Raw genomic sequence first — 25,403 nt, 5'->3', positions numbered from 1 at the left:
AAAATAACTTCCATCGCCGTTACCGTTACTGAACTGGTTTCGTGTGTTTTAATTTCATGGAATAGTTTGGCTGTTTATCAAAAGTTACTCTTATAGATTCCAAGCTGCATGAGTTACATCACGTAATTTACGCATGTAACACACGCTCGATGCTGCAAGTAAGATTATTCAAAGAGCGACCACTCACCAAGTATAATCTGGGGAACTGTTGCCAATTTATTTTTGCATTGATTTTCACAGGCCACGTTATTATTCATGAGACTACTTAAAGAAATGGTGATTTTTCCCCAAAAAAGTCTATAATGGTCTATTGTATTCCTCGTCGAATACTCTATAAGAAAAATATAACATATATGCATCTAAAATAATCCTAAATGATTTTATTAGCAATTTTAATATTCATTTTGGTCGGTAGTCCACCAATCAGTGTTTTTTTTTCAGAATAATTTGAATTTGGTGGGTCGTAGGGCCAATCTCACTACTGATTTCACACAAAAGTATATACCTCCGCATCTGATGGTGGTATTTTGTGTTGCTACGACTAACGGAAGTGGATGTTCCAAATTACTTCCTGAAATGCACCTGATGACGACAGCCAATCAGTGTATTTTCGCCCATAATTCGAGATAGGATGGTCCTATTGGTCCCAAACCACTTCTATTCTACTCAGTATCAAAAGGCCTTTAAATAGAGTAACCTAACTATGTCTAGGGAGTTAACAAATCTAAGTTAACAGAGGATTGTAATAAAATTCCACTTATATTGTATGAGATCCAACCGTCCTTATGTAATTACACCAACCTAATTATAAACTTGTTAATATTTGGGACAACAAAAGAGATACTCTGCCCCTGCTGTCTGAACTTGCTGAACACTTTCTGTCTGTGCAGGCTTTCTCCACCCCATCTGAGAGGGTGTTCTCCACTGCTGGAGACACCATAAGTCCAGAAAGAGCAGACATGCTTATTTTTCTGCAAAAGAATTGTTAATTTTGCACATTTGCACTACGCACTGTTCCATTGTAATTGACAGTATTTATCTTTTTTTTATTATTATTTTTTAGTGCTATCAGCTTATATGTCTTTTTAAAAAGGAGGATTTTTTATTTCTATTAGAAAAATGTTTCAGTAAAATATTACACATTGTTGTGCATTTGCCACTTATTGCCACAGTTAACATTGAGGCTTTGGGCTTCTTTTGACCTCGTTGTGAGTTTATAAGGTTGTGACTTCTGATTGAAAAAACTAGATGCCAATCAAAATGTTTGTTCTTCTTTTTCCCCAAATTAGAATCGATAAGAGAATCGATAAAGAATCGAATCATTAAGCAATATCGATAATGGAATCGGAATCGTAAAAATCCTATCAATTCCCATCCCTACGCACCACTAAACAAAGTAATTAGCTACCTGTTGCCACTATTGATACGGAACAGTATTATATGATTGGGTGACCAAACGTCCTCTTTTGCCCAGACATGTCCACTTTTTACATCCTGTCCGTGGCGTTCGGTGGGTTTTTATAAATTCATGAAAATGTGCGGTTTTTTGACTGGCGATTTGCACAGAATACTACGGTACAGTCGGGCCTTTGGCGTGTTCTCAAAGAGCCTGCCCAGTTGTTAAGACTTGTGTTCAATACGTATATAATCAAATGGTCATGTACCTAAAACTGAAATTAAGTCGAAAATACAGTACCTTTATTCTACTTTGGATGCAAATTTGCACCTGCGTGCGCAGTCAGAGGCTAGCTTCATCGCGTCAACTGTCAATTCTCATTCACAAACAAAGCTTCGTAAGTCGTGACTACAGGAGCTCACAGGCTATTGGTATGTGCACTTACAAAACTTAGGTTTTGGAAACTGCTGACTTATGTGGGAGCTTTGTACTGATGTAATCTGTAAAATCCAGTTTGGGGTCACATCGTTACGCTGCCGATGATTGTAAACTTTTATAGCAATGCTTGATTTTTGCCTTGGCTTGGCTTGTTAGCTGTCAGTGATGTAAGCCACGCTAGAAATTATGGGATGTGTAGTTTTGAAGTGCTGCGTTTGGAAACATGCTGATTAAATTGTTCGTCAGTTTATTTGTTATTTGGATACGTGCAATCTAGAACATTGAATGAGAATAATAATTGAGTGGGACTAACAATTTGTCAACAACAATTGTAGTAATAGTCTTGAGCATGGGTGTCCAAACCTGTCCTCAAGGGCCGCTGTGGGTCCTGGTTTTTGTTCCTACAAATCGCCCACAGACAGTTTAACCAATAAAGTTTGTGCTAAAACAAGCAGCACCTGACTGCAATCAACTGATTATACTTGTGAAACACCAGATTGGTGATAAGACGTTGTCTTGTTTTGTAGGAATGAAATCCAGCACCCACTGCGGCCCTATGTGGAATAGTTTGGAAACCCCTGGTCATGAGGCTACGGTTTAATTTACGTTATTTCACTGGAATAAGAAATGAACTTTTTGTTAAAGCTGGATTTTCTACAGAAGAGGTATTATTTAGAACCATGTTTCAGATTATTTATTTGTACAGTAAGAACTGAAAAGAAATTCTTTTCCATAAAACATTTTACATAAATTTGTTGAAAGTGAATTATTTACCACCACCGCGGCACAGTGGTTGAGAAACACTGGACTACAATGCAGATGCAATAAAATCTCTGATTAGTGAAAACTCTTTGACTTCCAAGCTATTTTAACTTTAAGGGCTGTAATCTTCGCCCAGTTCAAATAGATTGGATGACTATCGATGTCACTGGCAGCAGTGTTTAAAGAAAAAAAAAAGAATACTCAGGAAGATACTAACATTTAGCACGCACACGTCATGCTACCTGGTGTGTTTTTGACTGGGGGCAAAAGTTTAAAAAGAGACTCCACCGCAGAACAAAAGTCTTCTATATATCGCATTTCCCCATCTCATTATGTTTTGTTTATTAGGAGAAAGCAGTGAGCAGGAAAGGTTTAGGGGGGGACAGAAAGGAAGGAAGCAGATAGAAGAGGAGAAGAACAAACAACAACGAGAGATACATTGAAACGCAATGAGAGAGGGTGAATCGTACACAATTCAGCAATGTAAGGTCGGGAACCCATTATTGTATGGATCACATGTCAGTGTGGTAATGTTGACATCCTGTTCTATGCTACCTGATTGTTAATCCTGGCACCAAAAATCTCTCCTGAGTATGTCTAAAGTATTTTCTATATCACAATGGGAAGCTTCTTTGTTTGTTTTTTTTTCCCAATTGTGTTGTATCATGATTAAAGATTAATCAATGTGTAAAGTTCTTTTGTTGACAGCATGCCAGTCCTAGCACGTCCAGTACCTCCGTTTACAACACAGTTCGAGATGAAATACGTGCCGTCAACCAAGTAAACACTCCGAGGTGCTGCAAATTATATGTTTTCATTTGCTGACCTGCGAGTTTTTTTTCCTTTCCAAGGCCAAAAAAAAATCAGCTCTGTACGCCATTTCCCCGGGTGGCAATTTATGAGCTAAACGAGCCAACACAGCCTCTCTCTCCTCTTGCTCCTGTATATCTGCTCAGTAGCTTCAAACTGTTTATACTGACTGTTATCATCCGGGCTGATGAAGGAAAATATTTTTGCAGGTGACTTTATAAAATGTATATACAGTATCATGTTTTTGTAAGATCAAGTATAACGGTACAAATTCCAAGTCAGATTTTTGCGCTTTGTATTGATTATTTTAGAAATAAATCAGACATATTACTCATTCTGAGCGTTTGCGCGACTGTGCGTATACTTATTTGCATCATTATACTATGTGTAGGGGAGAACCAGGCTGGTTGTCATATAAATTGGTTGTCAAACTTGCTCTAACTCAACCGGCAGAGGGAAGTGTTGCCCATGAACTACAGTATCTACATTGTCTTTACTGTCAAATGTCATATCACTTTGGAGGTATTTTTTAAAGTCATTTTCAAAATTTTGAGGTCTTCAGTCGTTTTTGTACGGGCTTTTACCCAGTTGGTTTCTAATTATTTAATGTGATTCATTATCTAGCTAGCCAGTTGCTTGCTGGCTGTTCATTTTACATGGATATACAGGGTATGTGCTGGGTTGTTGGTGCCAAGGTTTGTTATAAGGACACATAAAAAACTCGAAATCAGGGTTTCCCCATGTTTTTTTTTTTTTTTGTAATGTATGCCGAATGGATTTATTGAGCAGTATGGCCTGGTGTTGCTCGTTGCAAATTTTTGGCATTTAGAATGATAATGTTCCACACTAAATGGAGGCCTATAGATATCAAACCCACCTAAGAACACTCCTAAACACATAAAGTACAACTCTAAAATTTCGTCAAAATCCGCCCCGCTGTTTCGGCGTCCATAAAACCAGAATATTAAGCCAGCCATTAAAATATCCACCTGATATTAATCCCTTATTATATACCGTAAAATTGTACTTTTTCTTTCTATCCAGCGTCTTGTTGTGGAGTACTCAAAGCCAGAATGTATAATCATAGCACATACAGTATAAATTTGTACATGAAACCGTAAAGTTTGAAAGCCAGCTGCGACATTGCAATCACACTTTTGCCTAAAAGACGGCGCTGTCTCCTCCACAATCAGTTCACATTTACTATGCTAATTTTTGGAGTTTAGAATAAATTTTCCACACAAAATGGAAGCATAGAGAGCTCAAACCCATGGAAGAACACTCCCAGACACATAAAGTATAACTGTGTAAAATTTCATCAAAATCCGGCCAGCAGTTTCGGAGTCCATAGGGAACGAACACAGACACACAGACAAAGTTCCATTTGTATAGAAGTATATATTTATATATATATATACGCTAAGGGTGTAACGGTACATGTATTCGTATTGAACCGTTTCGGTACTTGGCATTCGGTTCGGAACGGAGGCGTACCGAACGAGTTTCTGACGTAATGTAACCCTTACTTTTCAAGGCTGTGAGTCGATCGGGTTACAGTTTCTTTGTGTAGATTATATTTACTCCGTCTTCCCTACTATAATGAGGACCAACATGGTAGGACAGTAAGAAACGTCAAAGGTGCAACAACGTGGCCGCCGCGAGAACGCAGTGAAACGCGGCCGTTAAAGTTAATCAGCGAATGCACACCAGTCGCAGTGCGGCCGCGTGTTGCGTCCCAGAAGCGGCTCAACGCGATGCACGCGAAAACAACGGCAGAGTTTATTATTTGACACGAGACGCGGCCCTCCTGTGTCAATACTACTAGCTAGCAGACCGGGCAGACCGGAAGTCAGTCTTGTAAAAATATGGTGGATCCGGTCGATTTTCAAACTAATATGCAATCGTAACCCATTTTTTGAGTCCATCAGATCTCTTGAGTGGTAGATCGGGGCACAGTTGACTTGTCTTTGTTGATTTACAGTTGTTTTCTCTGCTATAATAATAACCAACACGGCCCCATATTCAATACAAAACCATCCTACCACAACAAAACAAGTAGGAACTAATATTCACATAGAAACTAGTTATACAACATAAAATATACAATATATATGAATACTACATCACATTTGTAAAATACAAACACATAGCAAAATAAATAATAGCTCATTTAAATAAAATAAATTGAAAGGAGCTAAAACACATGTAATTAAATAATAAGAATAATATACAGATCCTGCTTACACAAGTAAATTTATTAATTTGTGTGTGGCGCTTTAATTTGAGAAAATCCACCAATAAAGCTCTTGAAAACCGTTCATTAAAAAAAAAAAAAAAAAAATTCATTGAGGCATTTCATTTGTAAAATACATATTAAAATCTTTGTCATTGGGATTGCTTTTCTCTTTAGCACAGGACTTCTTTTTTCTTCTTGCTTTCAGAAAGAAAGCTGACCAATACGCGGGATCTGAAAGGCAAATTGTTGTTGGATTATTATCTTTAAATACCCGCTACTTTTTGAGCAGAATTCTAGCTTTGTATAGGCTACTGTTCCTATTGTTGAAAGCACAAAAGTGTGTAATAAACAACTAGCACATTTATATTTTACATTTTGTTTTCTTACTTTACCGAAAATGAACCGAACCGTGACCTCAAAACCGAGGTATGTACCGAACCGAGATTTTTGTGTACCGTTACACCCCTAATATACGCACACGTACACACACACAAATGTAAATATTAGTGCTGTCAGTTAAACGCGTTAATAACGGCGCTAACGAAAGCCTCCTTGGACGGCGTCAATTTTTTAACGCGCAACTAATTAGGGACCTTCCCACTCCCCATAGTATGAACTACTAGACAACGCGCATGTCCCACTGGCCGTCAGGGTGAAATACTAGTGATGGACCTCCCTGCGCTGTGTGCAGCTCTCGGGTCACCCCAGACACACTATTTATGGGCAAAAGCACACGGAGGATCGGAGTGGATTACCCTTGTCAGGCGCAAAGTAACTGTCTGTTTTAGCCCAAGATGTGGCACTCTGAGGCAATGCGTCACATTTATTGTCACAATGCGCAGATAAACTGTGAATGAATGTGTGGAATGAAAGAACATCGTCAATTTTGATCACTTCCAGCACAGAGAATCCGGGCGGTTCGCACTCCTCTCGCGTCCATCCGGAGCTTACCGTTTTTCAGGCACGAGGACACAGAAGGATCGGAGTGAAATCCACGATCTCAAGAAAAACACAACTTTGGCATTTTAACCCAAAAATATGGCTTTCTGAGGTGGATTGACTGGCGCAGATCCCCTAAAATGCAAAGATGAAGTATAGACTGTAAATGCTTTGGAAGACAAGCATTTTGGTGAGTTTATTTATTTTATCTCATTTTTCAACTTTTGGGGGAAATTTTTCCCATAAGTAATATTTAACCAATGGCAACAAATGTCATTTTTCATTAGGGTATACATGTCTGTAAACATTTAAAGTGCATAACATAAAGATATATAAAATAAAATACATTATATGGACTAGACTAGACTAGACTAGACTAGACTAGACTAGACTAGACTAGAATAGAATAAAATAGAATGTACCAAAAAAAACAAAACGGAAACTCCATACAGGACCTGTGCTTTGAACGTTTGATCTCACAACTTTGAGCGGACATGTTTTATTTGAAGTTATTTGGCAAAAATTGATGTTTATTTCAACTTCACAAGTGTAAAGTTGCCCAACTCTTTCTAATGATGCTTAAACTTGAATGATGTAAGGTAAGCACATTGGTCAACACCTGTGCTAATAAGTGTTAAGTGTCAACAAATCTTAGCTGCCTCTTACATTCCTAACCATAAAAAGGGACAAATTCCGCAGCAAGATGGTGCTCCATCGCATACTTCAATCTCTACCTCAAAGATCCTCAAGGCAAAGAAGATCAAGCTCCTCCAGGACTGGCCGGCCCAGTCACCAGACATGAGCATCACTGAGCATGTCTGGGGTAGGATGAAAGAGGAAGCATGGAAGACGAAACCCAAGAATATTGATGAACTCTGGGAGGCATGCAAGACTGCTTTCTTTGATGTTCCTGATGACTTCATCAATAAATTGTATGAATCCTTGCCGAAGCCCATGGAAGTCATACAAAATATTAAATTTGGATCTCACAGCACCACTACTTAATTCGCTTATGTTATGTAACATATTTTTGTATTTGAAGCACATTTTTTGTTCAATTTTTATACTACTTTCTGCAGGCGACAAAACTTTTGTCTTGCCAAAATTGGACCTTTATGTCTTCATAAAGGATAACTCTTTTTTCAGTGAAACAAATATATTTTTGTACATTCAACATCATTTGGGAGGGTCTTAGCTTTCATATGAGCCATTTCTGAAACCAATTGAATAATTAAAAGTCAGGTTATTAGCAATTGTTTCTACAAAATGGATAAGCGAAAAGACTTTTGTCAGGGACTGTATATAAATCTTCAAATATATCATCATTTTTGCATTAAAAATAAATAAACAAAAAGATTAATCCAGAGTTTACTATGGACTGCGTACGAATGATCTTTTAACTGCTCGATACTGCTAGTATTAAAATTTGATAAAATAAAAAAAAGTGTGTTATGTACGAGTTAACTATGCAAAAATGTGATTAATTTTTAATCGCTTAACACTAATATATATCTATATATATATCTATATATATATATATATATATATACACATATACATATATATATATTTCTATATCTATCTATCTATCTATCTATCTATCTATCTATCTATCTATCTATCTATCTATCTATATATATATATATATATATATATATATATATATATATATATATATATATATATTATATTCATGTTTCACTGCCATTGACGCTAACAGACGTCCAATTCAATTTGACTTGGAAGCCCTCCAGTCAAATAGGACTGGACATCTCTCACCATCAATGACAGCCAATGAGCTAATACTTAAAATTAAATAGATACATTTTTTAAAAACCCGATCATTTTTTCACCCGATTCTGATCCTCTGAAAATGACGTGATCGGGCCCGATTTCCAATCGGTGACATCAATAGTTAAAATACAGTCAGAATTTTGTGTTGGCAGTAGAGTAAGGATTGCTTTAACTCCAAACTGAAGTATGGATCTTTCCTTAATGTTATTTCCCCCTATTTTTCAAGAAGAAACAAGACCTTGCACATTTGCAGCAGCATGGAGATTTCTAGTAAACAGCTATTACTATGCGCCATCACAGTCTGGACCCGCGCCGCAATCACTGCCTTTTTATGATTACTGATTACAGCGCTCGGCTTGAAGAGGATCCGTGAGCCCATTAGTGTCGTATGATGAAATGTTCGATAACAGAAAGGCATCATTTTCTTGAGCTGAAAGAGACCTTAATGAACTATCCGCTTAATGAGGCAGTGAGCCATGAGCAACGGCAGCACGCATGTCTGTTGAAAGCTTTTGTTGCCACCATATTTCTCCCATGGCATTCTTGTTTGTGTGTGGATTTATTCAGGTTAAAATCTTGAAACCTCAATATGTATACAGTATAGGGAGTTTATAGAAGTACCTTTGACAAAAGACTCAAAAGAAACAGAAAGCGACAAGTTGAAACGTAAGATAAAATAAAAATTTTATTGCTTTATGATAAGATGTCATCCAGCATTATTATGATTCAAAGAGCACTCTGCCTAAAATATCTGCTACATTCAGTCTTTTTGAAGTCGTTTTTTGAACATAGTCTTTTTTTTAAGCAGAATGATAAGTGTAGTTGTACTAGAAAATGTCCAGGTTCAGGAATTTTCCATGAAAAGTGTGCTTAAAAGTATCAACCACGACAGATGAAGTGCTTGGTTGTGTTCAGGTTGAGGATTTGTTTTTTAAGCGAGCCAAGCCAAGCAAAAAAAGGCCCCGTAAGCCTCACAAATAACATCTCTTTGCTTTATTTACCGACTGTTTAAAGGGAAGTTTCACAGATCTGCAGTTTTAATCCCAAGTGAAGCAGTTTAACGCCAAAAAGTGTTAGAGAAACATAGTATGTGCTTGGATTTTCCACCATGAACTATCACTTCAATTTGATGTTAGCGGCCAATTACATCTTAAGAGCACTGTGAGACCTAGTAAATGGGCAATAGACAAAACAAGAGGAAAACAATCAGCTTTTAAGTAGCAGTTTGTGACATTGCATTTAGAAAATGAATAGCGGCTCATAAGAGTTGCTGGAACTGTCATTGCCATTTGTTGAAGAAGAACTGTATTCAGCAAGTGTCAATTTAGACGGCTGTGTTTATACTTTTTAATGTGGAAATTTTCATTTGTGGTGTCACATTTTTCCATCACTGTTTATACAGATTTCATCTTCCTTTGTGTGAATTGCCAGGTTGACAAATGGAAATTGACATCGCAACTACCCTTTCATCACGCGACCAAGTCGTTTAACTGCTTATTTAAAGAAACACTTGGTAGCTTTTCAGTTTTGGTCAATTTTAGATACACCGGTGGACAAAAGCGGTAGTGTTTGCCTTAAGGAAGACTGCATTTCCCATGAGGACCAGCACTGCGTTTCCGATGAGGACCAGCGCACATCCACAGTGTCGTAAAATCATCAATCAATCAAATAACATTTCTGTTTCCAGCGGCTGTGTGAAGGATGAATAGTAATAAGTAGGGATGTCAAAATTATCGCGTTAACTGGCGGTAATTAATTTTTTAAAATTAATCACGTTAAAATATTTGACGCAATTAACGCACATGCCCCGCTCAGACAGATTTAAATGACAGTACAGTGAACTGCCCACTTATTAATTGTGTTTTATGGAGTTTAGCTGCCCTCTGTTGGCGCCTGGGTGCGACTGATTTTATAGGCTTCAGCACCCATGTGCATTGTGTAAGTAATTATTGACATCAACAATGGCGGGCTACTAGTTTATTTTTTGATTGTAAATTTTACAAATTTTATTAAAACGAAAACATTAAGAGGGGTTTTAATTAGGGCTGTCAAACGATTAAAATTTTTAATCAAGTTAATTACAGCTTAAAAATTAATTAATCGTAATTAATCGCAATTAATCTCAATTCAAACCATCTATAAAATATGCCATATTTTTCTGTAAATTATTGTTGGAATGGAAAGATAAGACAAGATGGATATGTACATTCAACATACGGTACATAAGGACTGTATTTGTTTATTATAACAATAAATCAACAAGATGGCATTAACATTATTAACTTTCTGTTAAAGTGATCCATGAATAGAAAGACTTGTAGTTCTTAAAAGATGAATATTAGTACAAGTTATACAAATGTTATATTAAAACGCCTCTTAATGTTTTCGTTTTAATAAAATTTGTAAAATTTTCAATCAAAAAATAAACTAGTAGCCCTATTCTGTCCTCAGTGTGTGTGAGTACACAAATTGACAGATAGCGAACAAAAGTTCCAAAAAGAAATCAGACGGTGTGGCAAAGTTGCATGGGCTTTACTGAAGTCATCTCTTTTTGACAGGAGCACGTTTCTTGTATTTTTGTAAAACTGAAAATAACAAGGCAATGTGTCAATAACTTGCATAAATCACAAAATAACATAAAATGTACACACACGTGTCCATTTGAGCAGTAGCACTAGCCAATTAGCTAACAAGCATCTAACAATGTAACTGCATTTCACCATATATGTGAACAAATTCAAATACACATCATCAATAACTATCTAATGCTCATGAATATAAACAAAGGAGGAATATAACTCAAAAGCGATGCATGTATTAGACACAAACAGTGTGATGGGGCTATGAGAACTGCCACTGAATACTGGATGCGGACATTAGCTGGTCTGAATAGCACTGTCTATTAGTGTGAGTTCGCGTCGACATATAATCACGTCAGAAAAGCGCGTCGAAACCCAAATAATCAGCTGCACTGAATCGCCAGCAGAGGGCGACATTACGCCACATAACATATGCAAGTCACACCCAAGCGCCAGCAGAGGGCGGAAAAACTCCATAAAACACAATTAACAAGTTGGCCTTTCACTGTACTGACATTTAAATCTGTCTGAGCGGGCCTAGTGCGTTAATCGCGTCAAATATTTTAACGTGATTAATTTAAAAAATTAATTAACGCCCGTTAACGCGATAATTTTGACAGCCTTAGTTTTAATATAACATTTCTATAACTTGTACTAACATTTATCTTTTAAGAACTACAAGTCTTTCTATCCATGGATCGCTTTGACAGAATGTTAAGAATGTTAATGATATCTTGTTGATTTATTGTTATAATAAACAAATACAGTCCTTATGTCCCACATGTTGAATGTATATATCCATCTTGTGTCTTCTTTCCATTCAAACAATAATTTACAGAAAAATATGGCATATTTTATAGATGGTTTGAATTGCGATTAATTGTGATTAATTACGATTAATTAGATTTTAAGCTTTAATTAACTCGATTAAAAATTTTAATCGTTTGACAGCCCTAGTAATAAGTAATGAATCCTGTTCTGGCTAAACAATAGCATATGACAGTTAGCAACCGTGTGGCTTAGGCTACGTCTACACTAGGATGGATAATGGCCTTTAACGTGTAATTACTTGGACTATACAGCATGTCGGCTACACCAGTATGCCTATTATTAGATTAGTTGCTAGACGGATAATGTAGGCGGGTAATATACACGCCGCTTAATATGGACTGCTGTCTCTGTACAACAGTTGATACAAAGGAAGTGACTTTATGCTGTCGCCATTTTTAGTGCGGCATGACGACATCGTAAACAATGAAGGCGGGCGATCACGACGTGGCATTCCTGCTCCGCTTTTATTTTCCACACATTTTTCTTGAACCTTCAAACTACGTCGCAATAATGTGCTTCAATTCAGTGCCCATTTGTGGTCCTCCCATCGCGGATGATGCAGAGATGAGTGTTTTTTTACAGAGCTCATCTCCCGCGTTTTCTCCGATCAGCCAGCTGCGGGGCTGGCCCCTCCCAACTCAATGCCGACAGAACATGAGTACTGTATATGAAAATGCGTAGAGGAAAATTAAACTCCGAAAATTGACCTGTGTGGTACCCCCACTCAAAGAGGCGCGCGATCAATTTTTTTTCCCATGACATTTCTGCCTGTCAAAACTGTCGCCACTTCAAGGATTGCCACTGTTAGGCACAAGCACTCCTGGTTGCGGCGTCCAGGAAATATACGCAGTGCCACACAATATGCTTCTATTTCTTATTTTCCAAGTGGTGAGACCACAACTGAGCATCGATTGTAGCATCCTAAGTAACGATGTCTGGCTTATTTCAATCACAACTCCGCGACTGCTCTTATAAGCCGAGTGAGCTCTCCCTTCACTCTCGCTCCTGCGTGATGCGTTTAGTTGCGTTAATGAAAAAAAAAAAAAAGATCACAAAATAATTACAGTCTAGAAGGTAGTAGTAATTTCGAAATTGGCCGCCGGCGAGTAGTGAGTTTCTGGTTCAGAGATAAACCGCGTGGGCGATGACGTAACCTTTGAGTCTGCTCCTTTCTACTCATGCGTAGTTTGCGCAAATGCAGGCGTACCTTTCAGAAGCACGGGGGCTTAAACGCCCCTTAAACGTAAGTGTCGATAGGTATAAAAATAGTCGGCAAAATGCCCTGGAGAAAATTATCTGTCCTAGTGTAGATGTAGCCTTAATGTAGCTATCCCTCGCACCCCACTCCAACTCATCAATGCTGACGAGTTCGGTTGAGGGGCGTGTCATGCCAGTGACTCACTGACCCCCCTCAACCAAACGATCGGCTTTCACTCACTGGCAGTGAGTGAAAGCCGAGCCATTGTTTATTCTGTATATCCTGGTTGCTTGCCTTTTTTTTCTCCTCAGACAAAACTTTTTGTTTCTTGTTGCTCTGCCATCTTTGCAGAATTTGCACTAAAGCAATTCGCATCGACTTCCGTCTTTATAATGAATGGAGAAAGGGTGAAGTGACGTATCCCATTAAGTAGTCAGCACTTTTGTAGTTTTTTTGTGTAGCAGGTTCCTGCCACCCTCCTCAAAGTTAATTAATGCTGGTGAAAGCAATATAGACCCCCTCAAGATATAAAACAGGTGACATTCAGCTAGTTTTTACTCGACCTATTTTCACAAATGTGATGAAAATATTTTATAATATTTGTAGTATAGTTAGCAGCCCATATCTCTAATACGGTAAAACAGCTCCAACAGCAATCTTTGACTATATTTTAAGCTATTTTATTAATACAAACATTGGTTCTGCTCCCAAAATCAAGTTTGAACAACTTTAGGATTCAAACCTTGAAGTGATGCTTTCTGAGGGGAGAGTTTATCCATGCCAGTTTTGTAAGTACATTGGCTGGGAAATGTCAGGCAATTTGTCAAACGCTTTGAAAGCAAAAACAAAAAAATATGAATGCCAATAACCACATGAAGGCAAATAGCCGCAACAAAGATGCACAATGACTACCACGGGGGTAGACTAACAACCAGAGTAGACTTACAAGTTGCAAAGGTTGCAGCAGTAGCGTGACTGACGTCATACAATGCTCTCTAATGAATAGCTACTTCTGGTGAATGGTAATGGGCTTAACACTTATATAACGCCTTTCCACCCTAAAGGCACTCAAAGCGCTTTGACACTATGTGCTCATTTACTTATTTCGCAGCATCAGCAGCAACATTGGGTTCAGTATCTTGCTCAAGGATACCTAGGTGAGGTCACCAGGACGGGAAATTAAACACACATCCTTTGGTTTAGGGAACGACTAATATTCTCTACCACTGAACTATTGGGGTCCAGTTGCGGCTTTTGCCATTCGTGTTTTGCTTTTCTTTTGCAAAGCATTTTGAATTTGTAATTTTCCTGACAATTCTCGACCATCGTTGCATCAATCACAGTGAAGGAAATCAGAGTGAAATGACCATCGTTATCATTATAAAATTAAAATTATTATTATAATCGTTGGTTAACGAGTCATTAGTTATATCAAAGTCAGCTCATGTATTTCGATCTGCCAGTTTACCCTGATTTTTTACTTTATGTTAACACGCAATTATTTTCTGTCACAATGTCTGTTGGCGCTTTAAGGTATTGTCCTCACTGGCTGCACATGACGCCTTGTCAGGCCTACTAGGATTCAATTATGGTGACATGTGAAGTAATTGCTGCACAGCGTCCCAACCTGTCCAAGGGCCAAAGCAATTTGGACTTCTCTGATAAGAGTGGAAGTCCAACCTTACGAACACGTTACACAATACCATGTTGTCATAATTGTCCTCACGGACCATAAAGTGTGGAATGATGTAAACGTGATCTAGCCTATTCACACCCAAAGCGAGCATCAATAGCTCTCCACTCGATACACTTGAGGGAGGAAATATGAGTCCCTTCTCGTCTGCAAAGAAGCCATAATAAGCAATTAAACAGCTCATCCGGCGTTGGCCAAACAAGGCTGTTAAAGCAAGGGGAGCACTCTGAGGATGCCTAATTAACACGGCATCTGGAATGGCGCCAAAGTCCGTCAGAAGTTTGGTTGACAATGAGTGGCAAATGATGGATTTTGAAAAAAAGAGAGCTTACAGTTAGCTTTTTATCATATTGCCTTTGAAAATTTAATTATGTTGCTAAAGCCTATGAGTGTAGCGATTTATCTGTCATAGTATAAAACGCTAACCCTGGAGGGTCCTTGTGAACAAATGAGTGGAAATAAAAGCTTTAAATAAGCTTTGAAACGTTTCTTGTTCAAAATTAATCAAAACCAACTCAGATTTTCAAGTTATGGGTGACACAAATTATTTGTTTTGTATGACTCATACGACAGATTCTTTAGCCAGGTCATCTAGCTTTGTTTTTGTGGTTGGTCAAGTCACCAGAAGCTCTTTGTCTGATGGCGCGCTCACACTAGCACTGTTTGGTAAGTTTTTAAAACGGACCAGAGTCCTTTTTCTCAGATAGTCCGCTTCTTTTATAAATGTTAACGCGCATCCGATCTCTAGTTCGGACCAAACAAACGAACTCTGGTCTGCTCAAAAATCGTGGGTCCCCTGCCTCTTTAAGCACACCCCGCTTTGCTTGTGAATGCAACCGGAGCAGGGTCTGCTTTTGCTATTTTATGTGCAGCGTCACAACCTGGAGCTGTGATGCAGTTGCATTTGATACACAGAATTGGTTTTGTAGTGTGGCAGTTGTGTTTTGCATGCTTTTGCTGCACGTACCATGTGAGATTGACAGTGGCATAAACAGGCGGAGCCTCTCGGGCGGCCGTTTCGTGAGTCTCGCTCTCCTGGAAGTGGCGACAATTTGACAGTCCAAAATGTCACGAAAGTGAGAGCGATTGCACGCCTGTGTGACTTGCAGTATCACGCGGTTCCCTTTTGTGGTTTAATTTTCCCCATCCATTTTTTAATGTACTCCACATCCCTCGGCATTGACTCGGTAGGGAGCGAGCCCGCCATTGGCCGAGCGGCGACTTGCTGTAATATGGTACATTACGTGCAGTGTCACAGCACCAAGATGTGACGTTCCACGCTCCCTCCCTTCCCAGGAGGGAGGTATTTCCTCTTCTATTTGTCCAATCAATGAATGCGCCTTTTGTCCACTTGATGCTACTCTGAAAGTTCTGTTGGCGCAGTGTGAATGCTGAACCTTTTCAATAACTCACTTGCAAGTGTTGCTGCGAGGTACAGTTAGGCCCAATAATATTTAGACAGACACACGATTTTCATAAGTTGTGCTCTACATTCAAACACATTGGACTTAATATATAATGTCTCAACCAGAATTCAAGTGCAAACTGTAATGTTTAATTCAAGTGGTCAAAAAAACAACATCTGACTGAAAATTAAGGAATGGTACAGTGGGGCAAATAAGTATTTAGTCAACCACCAATTGTGCAAGTTCTCCTACTTGAAAAGATTAGAGAGGCCTGTAATTGTCAACATGGGTAAACCTCAACCATGAGAGACAGAATGTAGAAAAAATAACAGAAAATCACATTGTTTAATTTTTTAAGAATTTATTTCCAAACTAGAGTGGAAAATAAGTATTTGGTCACCTACAAACAAGCAAGATTTCTGGCTGTCAAAGAGGTCTAACTACTTCTAACAAGGTCTAACGAGGTCTAACAAGGCTCCACTCATTACCTGTATTAATGGCACCTGTTTTAACTCATTATCGGTATAAAAGACACCTGTCCACAACCTCAGTCAGTCACACTTTAAACTCCACTATGGCCAAGACCAAAGAGCTGTCGAAGGACACCAGAGACGAAATTGTAGAAATGCACCAGGCTGGGAAGACTGAATCTGCAATAGGTAAAATGCTTGGTGTAAAGAAATCAACTGTGGGATCAATTATTAGAAAATGGAAGACATACAAGACCACTGATAATCTCCCTCGATCTGGGGCTCCATGCAAGATGTCACCCCATGGCGTCAAAATGATAACAAGAACGGTGAGCAAAATACCCAGAACCACACGGGGGGACCTACTGAATGACCACAGTAACAAAGGCTACAATCAATAACACAATGCACTGCCAGGGACTCGAATCCTGCACTGCCAGACGTGTCCCCCTGCTGAAGAAAGTACACGTCCAGGCCCGTCTGCGGTTCGCTAGAGAGCATTTGGATGATCCGGAAGAGGACTGGGAGAATGTGTTATGGTCAGATGAAACCAAAATAGAACTTTTTGGTAGAAACACAGGTTCTCGTGTTTGGAGGAGAAAGAATACTGAATTGCATCTGAAGAACAGCATACCCACTGTGAAGCATGGGGGTGGAAACATAATGCTTTGGGGCTGTTTTTCTACAAAGGGACCAGGACGGCTGATCTGTGTAAAGGAAAGAATGAATGGGGCCATGTATCGAGAGATTTTGAGTGAAAATCTCCTTCCATCAGCAAGGGCATTGAAGATGACATGTGGCTGGGTCTTTCAGCATGACAATGATCCCAAACACACAGCCAGGGCAACAAAGGATTGGCTTCATAAGAAGCATTTCAAGGTCCTGGAGTGGCCTAGCCAGTCTCCAGATCTCAACTCCATAGAAAATCTGTGGAGGGAGTTGAAAGTCCGTGTTGCCCAACGACAGCCCCAAAACATCCCTGCTCTAGAGGAGATCTGCATGGAGGAATGGGCCAAAATACCAGCAAAAGTGTGTGAAAAGCTTGTGAAGAGTTACAGAAAACGTTTGGCCTCCGTTATTGCCAACAAAGGGTACATAAAACAAAGTATTGAGATGAACTTTTGGTATTGACCAAATACTTATTTTCCACCATGATTTGCAATAAATTCTTTAAAAATCGAACATTGTGATTTTCTGTTTTTTTCCACATTCTGTGTCTCATGGTTGAGGTTTACCCATGTTGACAATTACAGGCCTCGCTAATATTTTCAAGTGAGAGAACTTGCACAATTAGTGGTTGACTAAATACTTATTTGCCCCACTGTATATGTTTTCTTAAAAACACATCACATTTCAGGGGCAATTAAGCATAATCTAAACAAAAACGTTTGCAGTCAATATTTTGTTGCAAATCCTTTGGAGGCAATCCCTGCCTAAAGTCTGGAACTCATGGACATCGCCAAACACAGGGTTTCCTCCTCCTTGATGCTTCGCCAGGCCGTTACAGCAGCAGCCTTGAGTTGTTGCTTGTTTGTGGGTCTTTCCGCCTTAAGCCTAGTCTTGCGCAGGTGAAATGCATGCTAAATTGGGTTGAGGTCTGGAGACTTGGCCATTGCAGAATTTTCCACTTCTTTGCCCTAATAAACTCCTGGGTTACTTTTGCTGTATGCTTTGGGTCATTGTCCATCTGGTTACAGGAAGTGACCCATATAATGCCCCAAGATTAACAGGAAGTGACTGAAAATCAATAGATAAGGACCTGAAATGGCCCAAAATTACCTCAATTCCTTGCATTGGCTTCCACTGACAGCCATAGAAGTGGGAGTGGCCCGTCTGAAGTTTCATTTCATTCACTTCATTTGCTGCCACCCTCATAGTTCAAATGGACTGGGTGTCTACTAGTAATTAACGTACACCAGAAGGATGAGAATAGCTTGGTTTTTGTTTACTTGTTTTGTAGAATATCCTACAATAATTTCCTGACCAATGTATCGGTAATCTTTGTATCACCATGTCGTGAGATCAATCATTTTCATGAGCTTTGTATCGCAAATCGTATCATATCATGAGGTACCAAGAGGTTGCCACCCCTAATCAAGACTAATTCGTTATCAGGTTACCTCATATTTGCAGGTAGGTGATATGGTGTAAAGAGATAGGGTCAAAGGTCACATACGGTGGTGCTTTGAATGCTCATCTTTCAGTGCCACTGACGTTACTAAATGCCCAATTCATCCCTCCCAGTCAAAATGGATTGGACATCTAGCAATGTCAATGGCAGCCAATGAGCGTAATGAGTGTCCTCCACACAGGTTATTGACGCATTCCTTTGTCCACCTTGTATAAGCGCAAATATAAAAAATATATATATACAGTACATTAATCATAATCCCTTGAAGGAAAAGCAGAATTACGAATTGTGTTTTTAGCAATCTGTTTCTTTCCGCCTCTCAATACTAATACTACACTATTGTTATGTCCTCTGGTCTTATGTTGACTACTTTTTGGGTTTAATTTCTTTCTAAGATTGTACATTGTTCATCCGTCCACAGGATGTCGCTATTCTAACTCAGAATCTTAAGTTTTCTTTGGTATTGCTGTTTGCGCTCGGCTTCCCCTAGTGGCGATTTGCTGTAAGCAGCAGGCAGAAAGAACTTTTTATTTCAGTTGGAAAAGAGGCCTTGAGGTGTTAAGACGTTACACACCTCCTCTGCACCATACATCGTTGGGAACCCTTGACAAAACAAAATCTGTAAGTTTGTACGTTTTAACAATGGGTTAGATGTAATTTTGGTGTGTCTATTCTGTTATTTTGTTGTTATTTATGTGGCGCGAACCCACACGTTTTTGTGCTAAGCTAAAGTAGCCACTTCATTTCATTTGCTCATAATGGAGCCAGTTTTCTGTTATTTACATAAACATGTTATTGTATAGAACCTTTTATTTTGTGTATAACATTGGTGTTTTATGTATGTTTCAGTTTTACCACACACACACACGCACACACGTTGACACAAAGAAATAAATGAGAGGAAGGAGTTCGGGCCTCCAAGTTTCTTTGTCGGTTTAGCTCGCTGCCAAAGTCGAGTAGCCATACGCTCGGCTGAGGGCAGAAGAGTAAAAAGATTTTCAACACATCAAGCACCCAAGATGTCTCAGCAAGAAGTTTCACCACCTATCAGCCAAGTGGTCACCAGGTCGGAGGCCAGTCATTCTCATTCTTCACGCCGGTCCAGAACGAGTCAAGCTGCTGCACAAGCACGAGCAGACGCCGAAGCTGCCTACGCCAGAGCACGGTACGCCAAACGCCAAATCGACATGGAGGTCGAGAAGGCACGCATCGAGGCAACACTACACGCTCTGAAGACGGAAGGTGAAGCAGAAGCAGCGCTCGCCGCAGCTAAAGTTTGGGAGGCGACTTTCGAAGAAGAGGAGCGCGCCAAAGTCGACCTCAGCGAGCAAGGGGTATTTTCCAAGACACCCCCCTCCATCAGGCGTGCACAAGAGTATGTGCATGCTCACTTTGACGACCAGCGTGTGCAAGCAGATGGCACACAAACGCCAAACACTGAGCACCTGGTTAGGCACAATGACTCTCAACAACCAGAAAATAGCCCAAAATCAGCTGGTGCTTTTCCACATGTGCGTCACATCGACATCGCTGACGAAGAGCATCTCCAATCTCATCGTGCGAGAACGGACATCTCACACCAGCCTACACCTTCAGCAACCCCACAAAGTGAACTGTCCAATTTAGCAGCCTATCTAGCACGGCGTGATCTGCTGACATCGGGGTTCAAGGTTTTCGACAACCGGCCAGAGTCCTACCTGTCCTGGAAGTCCATGTTCTGCAACGCGACGGAAGGCCTCAATCTCAAGCCCAGCGAAGAGCTCGACCTTCTCACCAAGTGGCTCGGCGGGGAGTCTCTTCAACACGCTCAGAGGATCAGGGCGGTCCACGTGAGTAATCCACAGGCAGGTCTCCAACGTCTGTGGCAGCGGCTAGACAAGACTTATGGCTCTCCAGAGGTAATTGAATCCTCACTCTTCCAACGGTTGCAGACTTTTCCAAGAATCTCCAACAAAGACACTCACTTACTGCAGGAGCTTGCTGATCTTCTGTTAGAGCTATCGTATGCCAAAAGTGAAAGTTATTTGCCGGGTCTTAGCTTTCTCGACACACCAAGGGGCATAAACCCGATAGTTGAAAAACTCCCATATGGACTCCAGGAGTCATGGGTTACACAAGGTACCAAATACAAAAGGGAAAACGGTGCAGTCTATCCACCTTTTTCGTATTTTGTGCGGTTCGTAAATGACTACGCTGAAATGAGAACAGACCCTAGCTTTATGTTACAGTGTTCAAACGTAATAAATCCAAGGGTTGATAAGACATCAGTAAGACGAGACAAATACAGAGTTCCACTAGCAGTGAATAAAATAGAGATCAGTCCGGCTAAATTGACAGCACTCGATCCAGACAAACAATGTCCTATCCACCAAAAACCTCATTCACTCGTCAAATGCAGGGGGTTTAGAATGAAAACACTAGACGAAAGAAAGAACATTCTCAAAGAGCACGCCATTTGTTTTAAATGTTGTGCGTCCACAAATCACAGGGCTCGAGACTGTAAAGCTATTATCCAATGCTCAGAATGTGATAGCGATGCTCATGTGTCTGCCATGCATGTCGGTCCACCTCCATGGACACCTCAAGACTTTAATCCCCCAACCCAGAGTCACGGCGGGGAGTCTGAGGGCCCAAATCCTGTGAACACAGCCAGTTGCACAGAAGTATGTGGGCAAGGCGTAAAAGGAAAATCATGCTCAAAGATCTGTTTAGTTAATGTATATCGCCGAACTTCTCCAGAAAAGAAAAAGAGGGTATATGCCATGTTGGATGATCAGAGCAATTCATCCTTAGCCAGATCTGCGTTTTTTGACATGTTTAATGTGCAAGGTACCATATTCCCATACACCATGAGAACATGTGCAGGTTTATCAGAGACACGAGGTCGCAAAGCTGATGGCTTTATTGTAGAAGATGTAGATGGTAAGGTCTCCATGATGCTGCCTACAATAACAGAATGTGATCAGATTCCAGATAATAGAGACGAAATTCCCAGCCCTGAGGTAGCAGCAGCTCACCCTCATTTGCGATCAATCGCTTCACAGATTCCTCCTCTCGACCCATCGGCAGACATTCTTCTGCTCCTGGGAAGGGACATCATTCAGGCTCATAAAGTTCGTGGTCAGGTAAATGGGCCAAACAATGCACCTCATGCCCAGCGTCTCGATTTAGGATGGGTTGTCATAGGTGATGTCTGTCTCTCTGGAGCTCATAAACCCACATTGAACTCATTTAAGACGAACGTTCTAAACAGTGGACGTCCCACGTTCCTCAGTCCTTGCGAAAACACAATCGTTATCAAAGAGAAATACACCAAAAACGATCCACTAAACACACAAGCGGAACTAGGACAACATATTTTCCAACAAACAACAAATGACGACAAAGTTGCACTTTCGGCAGAAGATGCGTTGTTCCTAGACATTATGCACAACAACTTTGCTAAAGATGAGGCGAATAACTGGGTAGCTCCACTTCCATTCCGCTCACCTAGGCGGCGCCTACCTGACAATCGGGAGCAGGCCTACAATCGTTTAATGTCGCTCCGCAAAACGCTGAGAAGAAAGCCTGAAATGAGAGCGCATTACGCTGAGTTTATGGAGAAAATATTCAGCAAGGGCCATGCCGAACCAGCGCCCGCACTGGCGCCAGATCAAGAGTGCTGGTATCTCCCTAGTTTTGGCGTTTACCACCCGCAAAAGCCAGAAAAAATTAGGGTAGTCTTTGATTCGAGTGCTCAACTTGACAATGTTTCTCTCAATGACGTGCTCCTCAAGGGACCAGATCTTAACAACACTCTCGTAGGAGTTCTGATGCGGTTTAGGTCCGACCCATACGCCGTCATGGCAGATGTGGAGCATATGTTTCACAACTTTGTAGTACGAGAAGACCACCGTAACTACCTTCGTTTCTTGTGGTTCCAAAATCATGACCTTGATGGAAAAGTGCAAGAATTTAGGATGACTGTCCATGTGTTTGGTAATTGTCCTTCCCCATCAGTCGCCATCTTTGGACTGAAAAGAACAGCCATAGAAGGAGAAATGGAATTTGGCAGTGACGCAAAAGAATTCATTGAACGGCACTTCTATGTAGATGATGGGCTAAAGTCATTCTCTTCCATAGAGCAGGCCATTGATGTTCTTAGTAGGGCACAGAAGATGCTGGCTCAGTGTAACATACGCCTGCACAAAATCTCATCCAATTGTCCTCTCATAACAGGAGCCTTTCCAACCGAAGATCGTGCTGTAGGCATGCAAGGTCTTGACATTGGGCAGACTACCCCACCAATGCAGCGCAGTTTGGGCTTAGGATGGGAGCTGTTGACTGACCAATTCAAGTTCCAAGTAAGAGTAAATGAAAGGCCGTTCACAAAAAGGGGAGTTCTGTCAGTTATCAACAGTGTGTTCGACCCACTTGGTTTTGCTATTCCAGTAATCGTAGGGGGTAGAACCATACTCAGAGACATTTCCACAAATGTTTCAGAGTGGGACACTGAACTGCCAAAAGACAAATTAGAACAGTGGCAAAAGTGGAAAAGTTCCCTCGGACACCTACAACATCTTGAAATTCCCAGAATGTACACTTCAATACCGCCGTCTGCAGCCCAAAGAATAGAGATTGACGTTTTTTGTGATGCTTCCACAAAAGCCGTAGGTGCGGTAGCCTACCTCAAACTCACAAATGAGGACGGACACAGCGAAGTGGGATTCCTCCTCGGCAAAGCACGTTTAGCTCCTAAACCAGACATCACCATACCCCGACTTGAACTCTGTGCAGCAGTCCTGGCCGTGGAAGTAGCAGAGTTGGTTCTAGAGGAGCTGGATGTCACAGTCGATCAGGTGAATCTTTACACAGACTCAAAGGTAGTGCTTGGGTACATCTCAAACACCAAGAGACGCTTTCACGTTTATGTGCACAACAGAGTCGAACGCATCAGGCGCTTTGCACAAACTCACCAGTGGCATTACGTGCCCACACACTTAAATCCGGCAGACCATGCCACACGAGCGTTGCCCGCTGAGCAGCTCTCCAGCTCCACCTGGCTCAGAGGCCCAGCTTTCCTCTCCAGGTTGGACCAAAGTCAAGTTCGAAGTCAAACCTTCGATCTCATAGACCCAGAGACTGACTGTGAGTTGCGTCCTGAGGTAACAACTTGCACTACCACCCTATCAAAAGGCCAGTTTAATAGTGCCAGATTTGAAAGGTTTTCAAGTTGGAAGGTGCTGCAAAAGGCTATTGCCAAACTCCAACATATAGCTCAATCATTCAAGAACAACTCTGAGGTTTCCTGTCGTGGCTGGCACAACTGCAACAAACATTTAACTGAAAAGTCACTGCAACTAGCCAAGACCACGATCATTCGCACCGTTCAAAGAGAGGTCTTCGCAGAAGATATTGGATGCATTGAAAAAGGCACAGCTCTAAAAAACTCAAGTCCACTCAGCAAACTGAATCCATTTGTTGACACGCAAGGGCTCCTTAAAGTTGGAGGCCGACTAAAGAAAGCACAGTTGTCTGCAGAAGAAACCAATCCCATACTCGTCCCTGGAAAGCATCATCTTGCTCAGCTCATAATAAGACACTTTCACGAAAAATTATGTCACCAGGGAAGGCATTTCACGGAGGGAGCAGTCAGAGCAGGGGGCTTTTGGATTGTGGGAGGAAAAAGAGCAGTAAGCAGTGTGATTTTCAAGTGCATCACATGCCGCAAATTAAGGGGCAGGCAACCTGAACAGATAATGGCTGAACTTCCTGAGGACAGGCTGTCCACGGACCCTCCTTTCACAAATGTAGGCCTTGATGTGTTCGGTCCCTGGTCCGTTACAGTGAGAAAAACGCGTGGTGCTAATGCAGATGCTAAAAGATGGGCAGTCATATTCACCTGCATGAGTACACGTGCAATTCATATTGAAGTGATTGAGTCAATGGACACATCGTCATTCATTAATGCACTGCGTCGTTTCTTTGCCATCCGAGGTGGTGCCAAACTCTTGAGATCTGATTGTGGGACAAATTTTGTGAGTGCCTGCAAAGAGCTCCAAATAGACAAACTAGGCTGTCACAATGACAAAATAGGCACATTCTTGAAAGACAGTGCGTGCAAATGGCAGTTTAATCCTCCACATGCATCCCATATGGCTGGTTCCTGGGAACGCATGATCGGCGTCACCCGAAAAATCCTCAATGCAATGCTCCTTGAACATCCATATGGGAAGCTCACACATGAAGTACTCGTGACATTGTTAGCTGAAGTCACCGCAATTGTAAATGCACGCCCGCTAACGGCTGTTTCTACAGATCCCGAAAACCCAGTCATTCTTACTCCTGCGATGCTACTCACGCAAAAGGTTGGCACACCACCGATTCCTCCAGGGCAGTTTCAGACCAGTGACCTATTCAAAGCCCAATGGAAGCGCGTGCAGTACTTAGCTAATGTTTTCTGGAGTCGTTGGCAGAAAGAATACATCGCAGGCTTGCAGGTTCGTCGCAAGTGGAAAATAAAAAAGCCGAACCTTCAAATGGGCGACGTTGTTTTAATGAGGGAGTCTCTGGAACATAGGAATAATTGGCCACTCGGACTGATCACAAAATCTTTCCCAAGTGAGGACGGTAATGTCAGAAAAGTTGAGGTTAAGATTTGCCGAAACGGCGAGAATAGGTTTTACATTCGCCCAATTCGTGAAGTTGTGCTTTTGATGTCTAAGGATAGCATGTAAAACG

The 25,403-nt window shown here is 40.8% G+C and overlaps 2 protein-coding genes across 4 annotated transcripts in view; both read left to right on the top strand.

Annotated features, from left to right (window-relative positions):
- The window catches only part of asic1b (acid-sensing (proton-gated) ion channel 1b), a 448,754-nt gene that overhangs the window by 60,779 nt on the left and 362,572 nt on the right, over nt 1-25,403 (top strand). The window lies entirely within an intron of this gene.
- LOC130921881 (uncharacterized) lies at nt 19,091-23,464 on the top strand. Of its 2 annotated transcripts, none has more exons than XR_009064423.1 (3): nt 19,091-21,808; nt 22,902-23,026; nt 23,331-23,464. XR_009064423.1 is itself a non-coding variant. In XM_057846224.1 (3 exons), the coding sequence occupies exons 2-3, from the start codon at nt 19,703-19,705 to the stop codon at nt 23,334-23,336; spliced, it is 3,330 nt and encodes a 1,109-aa protein (XP_057702207.1). In that variant the 5' UTR covers nt 19,091-19,304; nt 19,533-19,702; the 3' UTR covers nt 23,337-23,464. The 2 variants fall into 2 exon arrangements, 1 of the variants encoding a protein (XP_057702207.1); XM_057846224.1 differs by having other exon boundaries at nt 19,091-19,304; nt 19,533-23,026.

The sequence above is a fragment of the Corythoichthys intestinalis genome, chromosome 9 (assembly GCF_030265065.1).
Source record: "Corythoichthys intestinalis isolate RoL2023-P3 chromosome 9, ASM3026506v1, whole genome shotgun sequence".
In the NCBI taxonomy this organism is placed as follows: Eukaryota; Metazoa; Chordata; class Actinopteri; order Syngnathiformes; family Syngnathidae; genus Corythoichthys; species Corythoichthys intestinalis.
The sequence above is the reverse complement of the archived record's forward strand: the minus strand, read 5'-3'. Positions and strand labels throughout refer to the sequence as shown.

What these genes read in the sequence shown, in the direction of transcription:
- LOC130921881 (XM_057846224.1), top strand. Translation starts at nt 19,703, where the DNA reads ATGTCTCAGCAAGAAGTTTCACCACCTATCAGCCAAGTGGTCACCAGG.